At 40.4% G+C, this 14,399-nt stretch overlaps 1 protein-coding gene across 1 annotated transcript in view; it reads left to right on the top strand.

Annotated features, from left to right (window-relative positions):
* LOC126456649 (UTP--glucose-1-phosphate uridylyltransferase-like) overlaps window positions 1-14,096 on the top strand; it is a 254,398-nt gene extending 240,302 nt beyond the window's left edge. The window contains exons 9-11 of the mRNA XM_050092392.1: window positions 6,585-6,751; window positions 6,904-7,008; window positions 13,989-14,096. Of these exons, the coding sequence (XP_049948349.1) occupies window positions 6,585-6,751; window positions 6,904-7,008; window positions 13,989-14,096 (380 nt within the window). The remainder of the gene's footprint in view (window positions 1-6,584; window positions 6,752-6,903; window positions 7,009-13,988) is intronic.
* Window positions 14,097-14,399: the final 303 nt, after the last annotated feature.

Here is a 14,399-nt window from a genome sequence, read left to right on the forward strand (position 1 = left end):
TGATGGTCAGGTCCTGCAAAAGTGTCATCACTTCTGTCTCTAAGCGGGTCGTAGGTTGTGTGTCAAAAATGAACAGCTATGGGCGTCGGGAGTGAAGCTGCGGATCATGCTGCCTATTGCGCACATTTTGAGTCGTAACACGACTTTCTGTGGCTGCACGAAAAGCGTTATTCAACATGGTCGCGTTGCTGTCAGTGTTCCTCCGAGCCATAATCCGTAGGTAGCGGTCATCCATTGCTGTAGTAGCCCTTGGGCGGCCTGAGCGAAGCATGTCATCGACAGTTCCTGTCTCTCTGTATCTCCTCCATGTCCGAACAATATCTCTTTGGTTCACTCCGAGACGCCTGGACGCTTCCCCTGTTGAGAGTCCTTCCTGAAACAAAGTAACACTGCGGACGCGATCGAACCGCGGTATTGACCGTCTAGGCATGGTTGAACTACAGCCGTGTACCTCCGTCCTGGTGGAATGACTGGAACTGATCGGCTGTCGGACCGCCTCCGTTTAATAGGCGCCGCTCATGCATGGTTGTTTACATCTTTGGGCGGGTTTAGTGACATCTCTGAACAGTCAAAGGGACTGTGTCTGTGATTCAATATCCACAGTCATTGTCTGTTTTTATGAGTTCTGGGAACCGGCGTGATGCAAAACTTTTTTTGATGAGTGTATGATTACAGGGGCATTTAAGCATTATTTGGAAATTTGTGGTAAGGCCTAATGGAACCAAACTGGACCGTGACAAGATGCCTTAGACGGCGCGGCTAAGCATTATTGTTGTCTGCATTAAACTAGAACGAGTCAAGGAGACTAACTGCTGAAAATGCAAATTACCTCGTTAAACGTTCGTGCTTACAGTGCAGCTTCAAGCGAGCCCTCAGCAAATGAATATTTCTATGTAACCCCATGCACACCACTTAAAAGCTGTCCCCTGTTTAATGCTGCTGTATTGATGAGATTTCTCAGTCGGTAATGTCGTCACATTTCAAAATGAATGTTTTTCGTTGATCTTGCCTCCTTCGCTCTTTGCGTTCAAACTCGTTCTCTTTCGAGGCATTATATCAAGTTCACCGGGAATGTTGCGAGAGTAAATCACTTTGCTCACAGGCCGGTCATTTGTCGAATTTTTCGCTGTGATAAGTTATATGAGTTAATTTGTAGCTAGAAAGAAATTTTCACTCTGCAGCGGAGTGTGCCCCAGGCTGTGCCAAAGCCATATCTTCTCAATATACATTCTTCCAGGAGTGCTAGTTCTGCAAGTTTCGCAGGAGAGCTTCTGTGAAGTCTGGAAGATAAGAGACGAGGTACTGGCGGAAGCGAAGCTGTGAGGAGGGGTCGTGAGTCGTGCTTGGGTAGCTCAGTTGGTAGAGCAATTGCCCGCGAAAGGCAGTGTTCCCGAGTTCAAGGCTCGGTCCGGCATACAGTTTTAATCTGCCAGAATGTTTCATAATTTGTAGCTGTTTGGAAAAAAATGTGATCGTCCATTTAACATCTTATAATGTTACACTTGGCATTTTTGTATTTCATGGTGTACGATGCATGTAAAGTCTGTGAGTGGTTGCATAATTATCTAGAAACATGCGCTTCTCCACTGAGAACAACGCTTGCCCCAGTCTGTAAACATTATAACCAAAAATAAGTTCCGTGGATCTTACGATGCGGCTGTTAATACATTAGAGAATTAATAGCACATCTAACGAGTGCGGTTCTTTATCCGTGAATAAGCCGATTTAGCAAAGTTGGATGCGGTGAAGTTATTGTCAGTAAGTTCGTGGTGAAATCACTTAAAGAATATGTAATAACTGTAGCTTGTCATACTGCAAACATCTCTACGAAAAGTGCAAAGTGATGAGGCATATCTATGAAAAATTTTGTTTAAGTAAGAAGCATCGTTTACAAACCATGGACAAGTAAATCTTCGCAATATGCACAAATCGTCAGTTGAAAATCCACGGTGACTCAAAGGAGTGGATAAAAACAACGGTCTTTGTCTATCAATATTTGGCGCGTGTTTCTCAGGACACCCATCATTGGTCCCCGTTTTATCGACGAGAATCTAAATCTCGAGTTTCTAAGATTTGCTGCTGCCGCAGTTACTGGAAGACATCCCATTGGATATAAAACAATCAGTGTGGTACCAATTTGATGGATGTCCCTGCCATTTCGCATACGTAATGACCGACCCTCTTAAGAGAGCATTTGGAGAGTACTGGGACGTTCGTTCAGGAAACGCAAAATGGTCTGCACACGCACCAACCTTAACACTTGTATACTTTTATATGTGGTGAAAATTGAAATAAGAGATTTGTTAGGAAACACCGACGACTCCAGAAGGCGTAAAATGCCCTATAACACGGACCTGTGCTGACGTTAACTCCAGATTGAATTCAACGTGCACTATTGCATCTCCAGAATAACTTTATAGCGTTTAGCAGTGCTCAAGGTCAACATTATGAGCACTTAGCATGACAGCCGTGATAATAGACACACGAACCGTGCCTGCCTACTTTTGCTATAGGTCTGGAACCGCAAGACCGCTACGGTCGCAGGTTCGAATCCTGCCTCGGGCATGGATGTTTGTGATGTCCTTAGATTAGTTAGGTTTAACTAGTTCTAAGTTCTAGGGGACTAATGACCTCAGCAGTTGAGTCCCATAGTGCTCAGAGCCATTTGAACCATTTGCCATTTTGCTATAGCAGGATGCGGGACAGTGGTTTGTGCCGATGTTATCTTGATACTGTTTGATCAAGTCGCACACAGGTTATGTCGTTGAAGTTCCCTTAGAAGATTCTTTCAAATGCCGCAGAAGAAAGTATATAGTTCCATTAGAAATAGCAATCAGTGTCGTTACTAGGCGATTGTAAACGATAAAAATTACTTGCAAACGTCAGGAAATTTGCCATGTTGCCCACTGTAAACTGGCGAGAACCTCATCTCGATGTATTTATTTATTCTGAATATGTTTGAGGTGGCCTGTCTTAGTTGCTTTACCCTGTGTAGATAGCACATGTCAAATATCTTAAAGTATTCTTTCGTTAGAAACTGACTGCAACAATTACTTACAGCTTCTCTTACCCATACATCTACATCTACATTTATACTCCGCAAGCCACCCAACGGTGTGTGGCGGAGGGCACTTTACGTGCCACTGTCATTACCTCCCTTTCCTGTTCCAGTCGCGTATGGTTCGCGGGAAGAACGACTGTCTGAAAGCCTCCGTGCGCGCTCTAATCTCTCTAATTTTACATCCGTGATCTCCTCGGGAGGTATAAGTAGGGGGAAGCAATATATTCGATACCTCATCCAGAAACGCACCCTCTCGAAACCTGGCGAGCAATCTACACCGCGATGCAGAGCGCCTCTCTTGCAGAGTCTGCCACCTGAGCCTATCAAACATCTCCGTAACGCTATCACGGTTACCAAATAACCCTGTGACGAAACGCGCCGCTCTTCTTTGGATCTTCTCTATCTCCTCCGTCAAACCGATCTGGTACGGATCCCACACTGATGAGCAATATTCAAGTATAGGTCGAACGAGTGTTTTGTAAGCCACCTCCTTTGTTGATGGACTACATTTTCTAAGCACTCTCCCAATGAATCTCAACCTGGTACCCGCCTTACCAACAATTAATTTTATATGATCATTCCACTTCAAATCGTTCCGCACGCATACTCCCAGATATTTTACAGAAGTAACTGCTACCAGTGTTTCTTCCGCTATCATATAATCATACAATAAAGGATCCTTCTTTCTATGTATTCGCAATACATTACATTTGTCTATGTTAAGGGACAGTTGCCACTCTCTGCACCAAGTGCCTATCCGCTGCAGATCTTCCTGCATTTCGCTACAATTTTCTAATGCTGCAACTTCTCTGTATACTACAGCATCATCCGCGAAAAGCCGCATGGAACTTCCGACACTATCTACTAGGTCATTTATATATATTGTGAAAAGCAATGGTCCCATAACACTCCCCTGTGGCACGCCAGAGGTTACTTTAACGTCTGTAGACGCCTCTCCGTTGATAACAACATGCTGTGTTCTGTTTGCTAAAAACTCTTCAATCCAGCCACACAGCTGGTCTGATATTCCGTAGGCTCTTACTTTGTTTATCAGGCGACAGTGCGGAACTGTATCGAACGCCTTCCGGAAGTCAAGAAAAATAGCATCTACCTGGGAGCCTGTATCTAATATTTTCTGGGTCTCATGAACAAATAAAGCGAGTTGGGTCTCACACGATCGCTGTTTCCGGAATCCATGTTGATTCCTACATAGTAGATTCTGGGTTTCCTAAAACGACATGATACTCGAGCAAAAAACATGTTCTAAAATTCTACAACAGATGGACGTCAGAGATATAGATCTATAGTTTTGCGCATCTGCTCGACGGCCCTTCTTGAAGACTGGGACTACCTGTGCTCTTTTCCAATCATTTGGAACCCTCCGTTCCTCTAGAGACTTGCGGTACACGGCTGTTAGAAGCGGGGCAAGTTCTTTCGCGTACTCTGTGTAGAATCGAATTGGTATCCCGTCAGGTCCAGTGGACTTTCCTCTATTGAGTGATTCCAGTTGCTTTTCTATTCCTTGGACACTTATTTCGATGTCAGCCATTTTTTCGTTTGTGCGAGGATTTAGAGAAGGAACTGCAGTGCGGTCTTCCTCTGTGAAACAGCTTTGGAAAAAGGTGTTTAGTATTTCAGCTTTACGCGTGTCATCCTCTGTTTCAATGCCATCATCATCCCGGAGTGTCTGGATATGCTGTTTCGAGCCACTTACTGATTTAACGTAAGACCAGAACTTCCTAGGATTTTCTGTCAAGTCGGTACATAGAATTTTACTTTCGAATTCACCGAACGCTTCACGCATAGCCCCCCTTACGCTAACTTTGACATCGTTTAGCTTCTGTTTGTCTGAGAGGTTTTGGCTGCGTTTAAACTTGGAGTGAAGCTCTCTTTGCTTTCGCAGTAGTTTCCTAACTTTGTTGTTGTACCACGGTGGGTTTTTCCCGTCCCTCACAGTTTTACTCGGCACGTACCTGTCTAAAACGCATTTTACGATTCCCTTGAACTTTTTCCATAAACACTCAACATTGTCAGTGTCGGAACAGAAATTTTCGTTTTGATCTGTTAGGTAGTCTGAAATCTGCCTTCTATTACTCTTGCTAAACAGATAAACCTTCCTCCCTTTTTTTATATTCCTATTAACTTCCATATTCAGGGATGCTGCAACGGCCTTATGATCACTGATTCCCTGTTCTGCACTTAAAGAGTCGAAAAGTTCGGGTCTGTTTGTTATCAGTAGGTCCAAGATGTTATCTCCACGAGTCGGTTCTCTGTTTAATTGCTCGAGGTAATTTTCGGATAGTGCATTCAGTATAATGTCACTCGATGTTCTGTCCCTACCACCCGTCCTAAACATCTGAGTGTCCCAGTCTATATCTGGTAAATTGAAATCTCCACCTAAGACTATAACATGCTGAGAAAACTTATGTGAAATGTATTCCAAATTTTCTCTCAGTTGTTCTGCCACTAATGCTGCTGAGTCGGGAGGTCGGTAAAAGGAGCCAATTATTAACCTAGTTCGGTTGTTTAGTGTAACCTCCACCCATAATAATTCCAGGAACTATCCACTTCTACTTCACTACAGGATAAACTACTACTAACAGCGACGAACACTCCACCACCGGTTGCATGCAATCTATCCTTTCTAAACACCGTCTGTACCTTTGTAAAAATTTCGGCAGAATTTATCTCTGGCTTAAGCCAGCTTTCTGTACCTATAACGATTTCAGCTTCGGTGCTTTCTATCAGCGCTTGAAGTTCTGGTACTTTACCAACGCAGCTTCGACAGTTGGCAATTACAATACCGATTGCTGCTTGGTCCCCGCATGTCCTGACTTTGCCCCGCACCCGTTGAGGCTGTTGCCCTTTCTGTACTTGCCCAAGGCCATCTAACCTAAAAAACCGCCCAGCCCACGCCACACAACCCCTGCTACCCGTGTAGCCGCTTGTTGCGTGTAGTGGACTCCTGACCTATCCAGCGGAACCCGAAACACCACCACCCTATGGCGCAAGTCGAGGAATCTGCAGCCCACACGGTCGCAGAACCGTCTCAGCCTCTGATTCAGACCCTCCACTCGGCTCTGTACCAAAGGTCCGCAGTCAGTCCTGTCGACGATGCTGCAGATGGTGAGCTCTGCTTTCATCCCGCTAGCGAGACTGGCAGTCTTCACCAAATCAGATAGCCGCCGGAAGCCAGAGAGGATTTCCTCCGATCCATAGCGACACACATCATTGGTGCCGACATGAGCGACTACCTGCAGATGGGTGCACACTGTACCCTTCATGGCATCCGGAAGGACCCTTTCCACATCTGGAATGACTCCCCCCGGTATGCACACGGAGTGCACATTGGTTTTCTCACACATTTGAAGATAAAGACATTTGTGTCATGTTGTTAAAATACACCAAAATGCATCAGTTTTGTAGTGCTTAAAATTATGTACGCATTCCACTTTTATTTTTTGTGCACTTTAACGTAAAGTAATACTTTAACCTCCAGAAATTTTGTATTACTACTGTTTAGGAGTCAACGTTCCACGCCGTCGGTTTTTGCCAGTTAAAAAAACTTCGGATCTGCTGCTGGTGATGAGCAATCTGTATAAATTGAAGAACGGATCACTTTCAATGAACCCTCTTCGAGGAAGTGACACGGTACCACTTGTCCACCTTTCTGAAGAGTATTATAAGGAGGTATGAAGTATGCCGTCGACGTATGTGCAAAATAACGAGGATATATTAGAGTTCACTGTTTTACTTTCCAAGGAAGAAGTCTTATGAAGTACACTGATAAGTATACCACTTCCCCTGGATTTCGTTATAGTCATTGCACCTTTTCTTTGCAGGTGAAGGACTTTCTCGCCAGATTTCAAAATATCCCAGACATTCTGGAATTGGAATTTCTAACAGTATCTGGAAACGTTTATTTTTCTAAAGGAGTATCTTTAAAGGTTAGTAGTTATGCAACTTTCAAGGCCCTACTTTAATTCCATGTTTACAACCAGTCCGCTAAAATTAGACACTGCATACATCTGATACGCGATAAACACCTCTAGAAGTACATGACATGTTAAAAAACTACACGCTTGAAAGGCCGGCAGTACTTAGATTCTAGGCTATGATATTATTTCATGCGCTGTTGTAATAATACTAAATTTTTTAAGCCTTATTGACTAACATATTATCTTACACACGTGCGAGAGCTTTGATTACACGTTTAATGTCAGTGTTACCATAGGAAATGAGATGATCATGGAGTTGTTTATTTGTGAGAGTGTCAAACATTTTTGTGGAACATGATTTAAGCGAAGTTGTTTATCATTGTAAACTGTATGTCTTTATTTCTTTCTAATTATTGCTGCTGCATTGCGTTTCAAAGATGGACTGACGCGCTTTAAGGTTGTGGTAATATTTTGGTTCATCAGTGCACATTGTGATCTTCAATTTTTAACATCCACGTTTGTCCATCTTCCCTTCTATTATACTGTAGGTCTTTTCTTATCAAGAGAAGCAGAGCACATACTCTCCTTCATCAATTTCCTTTCGTAGCGTCTCGCTATATGCTCAGCCTATGTCCGTTTCATTTTTGTAACCGTCATTATTACATCCTCAACTCCTGTTGTTTCTCTATCCATTCGCTTGTTTTTCTGTCTCGTCTTCTTGCGTCCGACATGCACGTTTGCGTTTCTCGTCAGTAAACGCTCGTTTTGAACAGCTTGCGCTCTTAACATACATTTTCAGTTTTTTAATTTAATACTGGTTGTAGATTTTCTGTTGAAAGTATATTAGAAATTTTATCTTCCAATACTTTTTAAGTGTCTACCTCTTTATTATTTTCAGTTATATTCAGAATACAAACTCTTCAACAATTTCTGTGACCTCGTCATTAATGATAACATCTTCTCGGGTGATCAGCCAAATGGCAGCGCCGTCTTGTCGCAACATTTCAATGAGTTTAGTGTCATCATCTTCAGGTGAAGAGGGGAGTTTTCGCCTGAAGATGATGAAAACAAAACTTTGAAACGTTGCGACAGAATGGCGCCAGCACTCGGTTGATCACCCAAGAGGATTTTATCCTTAATGATGAAGTCATACAAAATGCTGACTAGTTTTTACTCTGAGTACAGCTGCAACAAGACGACGCGGCCACTCGGCTTGTCACCGGAGGAGATTTTGTCATTGATAATGAAATCATAGAAAATATTGACAAGATTTTATTCTGAGTACAATTCTGACAGGAAGGCGCCACCACTCGGCTGATCACCCGAGAAGACTTCATTAATGAAATACGCCGAGAAAGCCTGTAAACACAGTCTTTAATATTTGTTATTCCTCTACCGGTGTGTTAACTTATCATGTTTTCTCTTTTCTGCAGTTAATCTTCAGACCTCCAGTCATAATTATTGTGTCCACTTCCTCTATCCTTTGGTGAAGTTCATCTGGATTCGAAATAAATAAATCAATGGTATCTACAAACCAAAGGTGGCTCAGATAAGATCAGTTTATGCGTAACCCTTCTTCATCCCAATTTAAAGATTTAAACACCTCCTCCAGGGTTCCAGAAAACATTTTTTTATCAAGTGGAGTAACCTTGTCTAAACTCCTTTCTCAGTTCTGAGCGTTTTTCTCTTTTGATCCAATATATTGGAAGCCGTAGCTTTGTTTTATATATTTTTTAACAGACTGATGTAGGTATACTCTGTTCCTTATTTTACGACGACAAAATCAAACGCTTTCTAGTAGACTATAAACCGCATAAAAGTGGTCACTAATATCCGTTCCTTCGTTTTACCACTTACAAAGTCACCACGCCTGTTCATTATCATCGATTTCGTACAGATTTATGGTATACACAGGGTTGGATAGGAATGTAAATGAGAGAAGTGGGAGCACTAAATTGTCAACCCTTTAGAGAGACTAGCAGTTTTGGCATGGGTCGGGCGAGGCATGGACCATTTTACATTAGCGTAGTGTCCAGGTGTAGTGGAGAGTACAAAAGAGTAAACTGAAGATTGTAAGGTCGAGCCTGTATGCGGAAATATTCTTTATTTTAAATTTTACGTTAATGACACAACAAATAAACCGAAATAATGGTCAATATATTGTATTTATTAATATTTTCATAAAAGGCATGAAAAGGACAGACAATGGAAAATTTAAGATAGCAAATAAATTTCCAGGAGGGGATTCTAACGCATACAGGAGACCTTGGTGTATAAAATTAGACAGTTTTATAATTTTTCAGTTTGCCGATTTGCACTTTCCTTTTCATAGCTTTTGTGAAAATTTTAATAAAAACAGTATACTGAGTATTATTTCGGTTTATTTGCAGTGTCAGTAACGGAAAAATTGAAAACAGAAAAGTTTCATATAAGGACTCTACCCCACGACACTTGAATTACCTTCCTGTAATCCTCTCCTTGTGCTGGGCCGAACGCTGAATGGAAACTATGCTGACATAAATGGCTTATACATCGCCCAACCCGCGCCAAAAATGCAAATTTTCGAAACGCTTGGTCGTCTAGATCTCTCACTTCCATCATTTTCATTTCTGGCCAAGCCCTTCACATACTATAAATTACGACGCTTAGGCGCGCTCCTCTTGTTAGGTGACACACAGTAGATTGCGTTACACCAACTAATGAGGCCGGCTTGTTCTTTTCATTGATTAGGGTTTGATGCTTGCTTTCAGTAGAGAAATAGTAAGAAATTTGTGAAAATTTAACTCAAAATCTTCCCGACCTGCAGTTCTCCACATCTTCCCTAATCGTTTTCTTGTGGATTACACTAATCGTAGCATATTTCCAGCTATCCGATATCGTCCTATTACGAAAACATACTAAGATTCGCTGTGTAAGTTTTCCTTTCACCACATATTCCCATGCTCTGATGATTTCTACTGTACCTCATCAATCACATAAGTTTTTCCTCTTTCCGTGTGCCGATTTCTTCCCCTACTTCTTCTGGTAGTACTTTCGGAATGTACTCAATCTTACAGCTTGTTTGTTTCATTAGGTGCACTATACAGACGTTTAAAGAAATTTTCAAACAGGTTTAGTAGTGTCTACCAGTTTGTTGTAACAGAGTCAGCCGATGTTCTGAGTAATGTTATGTCTCTACCCAGTGTACGTCATACCTTGGTTGTTGTAGTCTGTTGTCCCTAAAATCTTCTAATTACACTTTCTGACTTTTTGTCGGAGTGTTTCTGAATAGTTTTGTTTAATTCATTCTGAGTTCTGCTATTATTTACTTTTAGCTCTTTTCTTCATCAGCTGTCTTGTGTCGTCTCAAACTTTCTTTCCTTTTCGCTCCTGCAACATCTCTTGCTGTTTCCAGTACAATGTTTGTTAAATAATCCTTTCTCACATTTAAGTCTACTACTCTCCACTTCCTAGAGTCTTACACTGTGGTTTCATGGGCAAGATCTGAGTTTTGTCAAAGAATACTTGTAATCCTATTGTTTGAAGACTGGCGATCTGGGCACGAACTTCTTCCACATCCATAGCTGAGATAGCTAAATATATCTCGGTTGTTGTAGAGTGTCACCCTTAAAATCGTCGATGTCACTAGACTGACTTGTGACAATTCTGATGACATTTGGCCCCAAGATGTGGAGGTGTCATCTAAGACATAACTCCGAAAGGATTGGAGTGGTTTCAACCACATTTCACACGCATGGTTTTTTTTTTTCCCTCAGGGGGCAAAAGTGTTGCGGAAATAAGACACACCTAACAACTCTGTTTTCGGAGCTGAGTCTATGAAAATTGAAGATGGTGGCAAGTAAACGTAGCTTTTCAGCTAAGCTTAGTACACACGTCTTAATGTCTAGTGTAAGATTATGCCAGGGCAGCAGCTAATACACTTTGTAAGCCACTGCATTAACTATGTAGATTTGTTTTCAGTGACTATTTTGGACTCTCTATTCATTTCACAGAGCATTAGATCACCGAAATAACCCATCCATTATTTAAAAAAGGAGATACAACCAGCACGGATAATTAAAGATAAATAATTCTTCTGGACTGTACATACAAAAGGTTTACCCGTATGATTTACTGCAAGATCAAAAACAGTCTGGAACCACAACTTGGAGCATGCGAATCGCCCATGCAGAAGCTGCTGAGACTAAATTCTCACCCTGATACTAATAATTGCATATTACAAGTGCAGAAATAAACAACTCTTTACTTTATTCATAGTTCTCAAAAAGGGTATGATAGCGTCTATAGATGGACATTTTTAAAAACCTTCAGATCGTACGGTCTTCGTGCAAGATTAATTAAAAAATATTGAATTCCCTTTAATCAACACAAATTCGAAGGTAAAGTTCAGGGCAAAAGATTCAAAAGCTTTCGCAATAATAATCAATCTTAGACAAGGTGAAATGTTATCCTCACTTCTTTTCAATGTAACCGACGATTACACCATGAACCCACTAAAATCAAAATTGGAGCAAACCCCTCGATAAGTACAAACTGTCTAGGATTAACGGATGATTTAGCTCTCTTAGCTGTGGATGTGGAAGAAGTTAGTACCCAGATCAACAGTCTTCAAAAAATAGAATTACAACTGCCCTTTGAGAAAACTGATATCTTGCCGACGAACCCCCGTTTATAAGTAAAGCCTTCATAAACAACCAAAAAATGTTCTTAGTTCTTCATTTTAAATATCATGGAAAAATCACCAGGCACAACATTGAGGAAGGCACAGTGAGGAAGAAACAGGCATAAATAGGACCAACCAAAAGTCCAGTTTGTAACCCAGTCTAAGTATGATAAGAAAAGTTTGTTAATTGACAATGAGATCGAATACTATAAAACAGTAAGTCTCTCGGAAGTCACATATGCTTGCGAAACATTGATCCAAATGAAAGGAGAACTGATTGCTTCTTCAAAACCGAAAGAAGTGTCATCAGAAGTAGCACAAATAAAAAAAGACTACGTCGAAGAAGTCTGGAGAATTCTTCCCAATTAAACTGTCTATCGAGAGATTGTCTCAAGAAGTAGGATAAAGAAGAAGGAAAGAATCTCTTATTTCTTTCACATCTTGCGAATGCAAAGAAACGGGATTTTACAACAACTTAAGATGAGAAGTCTTAGAAAGAAGACAGGCGGACAATACGAATTGAAACATTATGATCGGAAAGACCCAAATAGTGTTGGGCGGATTGCAAGAACCGAACAGTACTGTATATCCTTTAAGATTTTTCGGTTATAATGCAAGAGTTTGCGTGAGGTAATGGTAATGTTTTCATAATATCGTAATCGGCCAGCAACAAAGTCAGTGTTATTACTAAAGAATGTATATTTGCTACAAAGGATTTGATATGGGGACATCCGCAACTGAGTAACATATTCGTAAAGTGACTTTCCATACTGACTGGCTCGACCGCCGTGCACTTATGATTGTCTGTAACTGAGTTTATGACTTTCTAAGTATTGTCTCATCTCGTAACTGCTTGTACATACTCTGAAACCAACTTTTCCCTCTTGTTTTTACAGTTGTTGACTCCTGAAGATGGAGCTCTAATGCTCTGAAACCGGTCTTGCAGTTAAAATTTTTTTTTATTTAAGCTGAAGCGGATTATTACTTCACGAATAACTGTATTTGAGTAGTTTTCAGAAATTGACGTATGTCTACAGTTGTGCTACATCAATGGGATATGACAATGAAGGTTGTTGTTTGAATACGTGATCAGCACTCAAGCTATACTTCCGCATTTTGATCTTTTTTAAGACACAAAAGTGATAAGCGGTAGAACATTTTTGAGGTATGGAATTATTATTATCAGTATTGCATATTACACACCGAAGTAGCAAATTCCTGTACAGAGCATATGTTAATCATTCTTCCTCTTTAGGTGCTACCCTCCAAAAATATTGGTGGATGCCGTCGGCGTTCTCCTTTTGTTAGTTGTTATCTGATACATCTGTGAGATGTGGACGTCTGATCTCAGTATCAGTCAGAGTCATGTTTTCCTGACATTTCGTTAGATAATTACATAAAAGGGTTTCCATCCATCACGTCTCAGGTATCCCATACACGTATTTGCTCATGGAATTTTGAAACTTTTTTACACATTGCTTTAGAAACCTAAATACGTGTTATGAGACATTGCTGGCTACAGAACATCGGTACAATCAGAACTGAAGCGAAACTGGCGAACGAGGGACCTCAATGTGTTACACAGCTAGCCAATCACATTAGAGTCTGCATCTTATAGTCCGTATGTTATAGCATGTCCCTGATTAACATTCAGTTTCCTTAATTTTAACAAAGTATCTACAATCGATAGTCGCTCTTGCTTTGTCCTCAATGATTCCTGTTATCTTTCTGTGTAGTTGTGATTTTGACAGTTGCAAGCTTCCATTTCTTGTTTTCTCGTTTTCGTGATGACGTATTTTCATCATATCTCTCTTCAGGAACCTGTCATACATTTCGCTTTTCAAATAATGTTTTAGAAGGCATTAAAGAGAAAAGGTATTTCCGCCTATATATTTTCGTGTAGTAGCCCCTATTTCTCCAACCTCTCTCACTCCTACCCCACCGCACGATTTCCTGAGGCTACTGAGTGCAACCAATGTAATTTGATACTTACGTTCACAGCTCATAGTTCTAACATACTTTTATCAATAACTTTTAACTACCGCTATTTATAACTTTCACAACTGTTTACTATATTGAGACCAACATAAATATGATGTGAGAGAAGTTGCAGTGAATATGAATGTCTTAGAAAGTTACCTAAATATAATCATTTAAAGGCTTGATCTTGGTATGGCAAACTTCCATAGTACTTTCAACCACCTCACATCATATACTGTTGGGTATCATAACCATTTATCTCAAATCGGACATGAACATATGTTTTTAGATGTATGCTTGTGCCTGTTGTTATCAGAAATGAATAATTAACATCTTTTATTTTCAGGGTACAGTTATAATTTTTGGTAATGGTAGCAACAAAGTCTGCATTCCACCAAACGCTATGTTACAAAACAAAATAGTCAAAGGTGCCTTAAATATTTCTGATTTTTAACGAAATTATTTTATAGAGATTTTTGTGAAGTTATTGGCTTCAACATAGCACAAGGTCTTCTGAACTTGTTTACAGCTATATTTTTATTACCAAGGGTTTTATCTGGACAATCTGTAACTTTTGTATTCAGCAGTATATATAATTTTCTGTGATAGTATATCAGTTTTAGATAAAAATTTTCTGATGTCTATGAAAAAATATTTTGTGAATATTTTTTTCTCTAAACGATGTATCGGATTTATTGTGAACTCGTGTTAAAAGGTGAGTGAAAATATTGACAGCAATTCGCTGTAAAATCAACTG

This window comes from Schistocerca serialis, chromosome 2 (genome assembly GCF_023864345.2).
Source record: "Schistocerca serialis cubense isolate TAMUIC-IGC-003099 chromosome 2, iqSchSeri2.2, whole genome shotgun sequence".
In the NCBI taxonomy this organism is placed as follows: Eukaryota; Metazoa; Arthropoda; class Insecta; order Orthoptera; family Acrididae; genus Schistocerca; species Schistocerca serialis.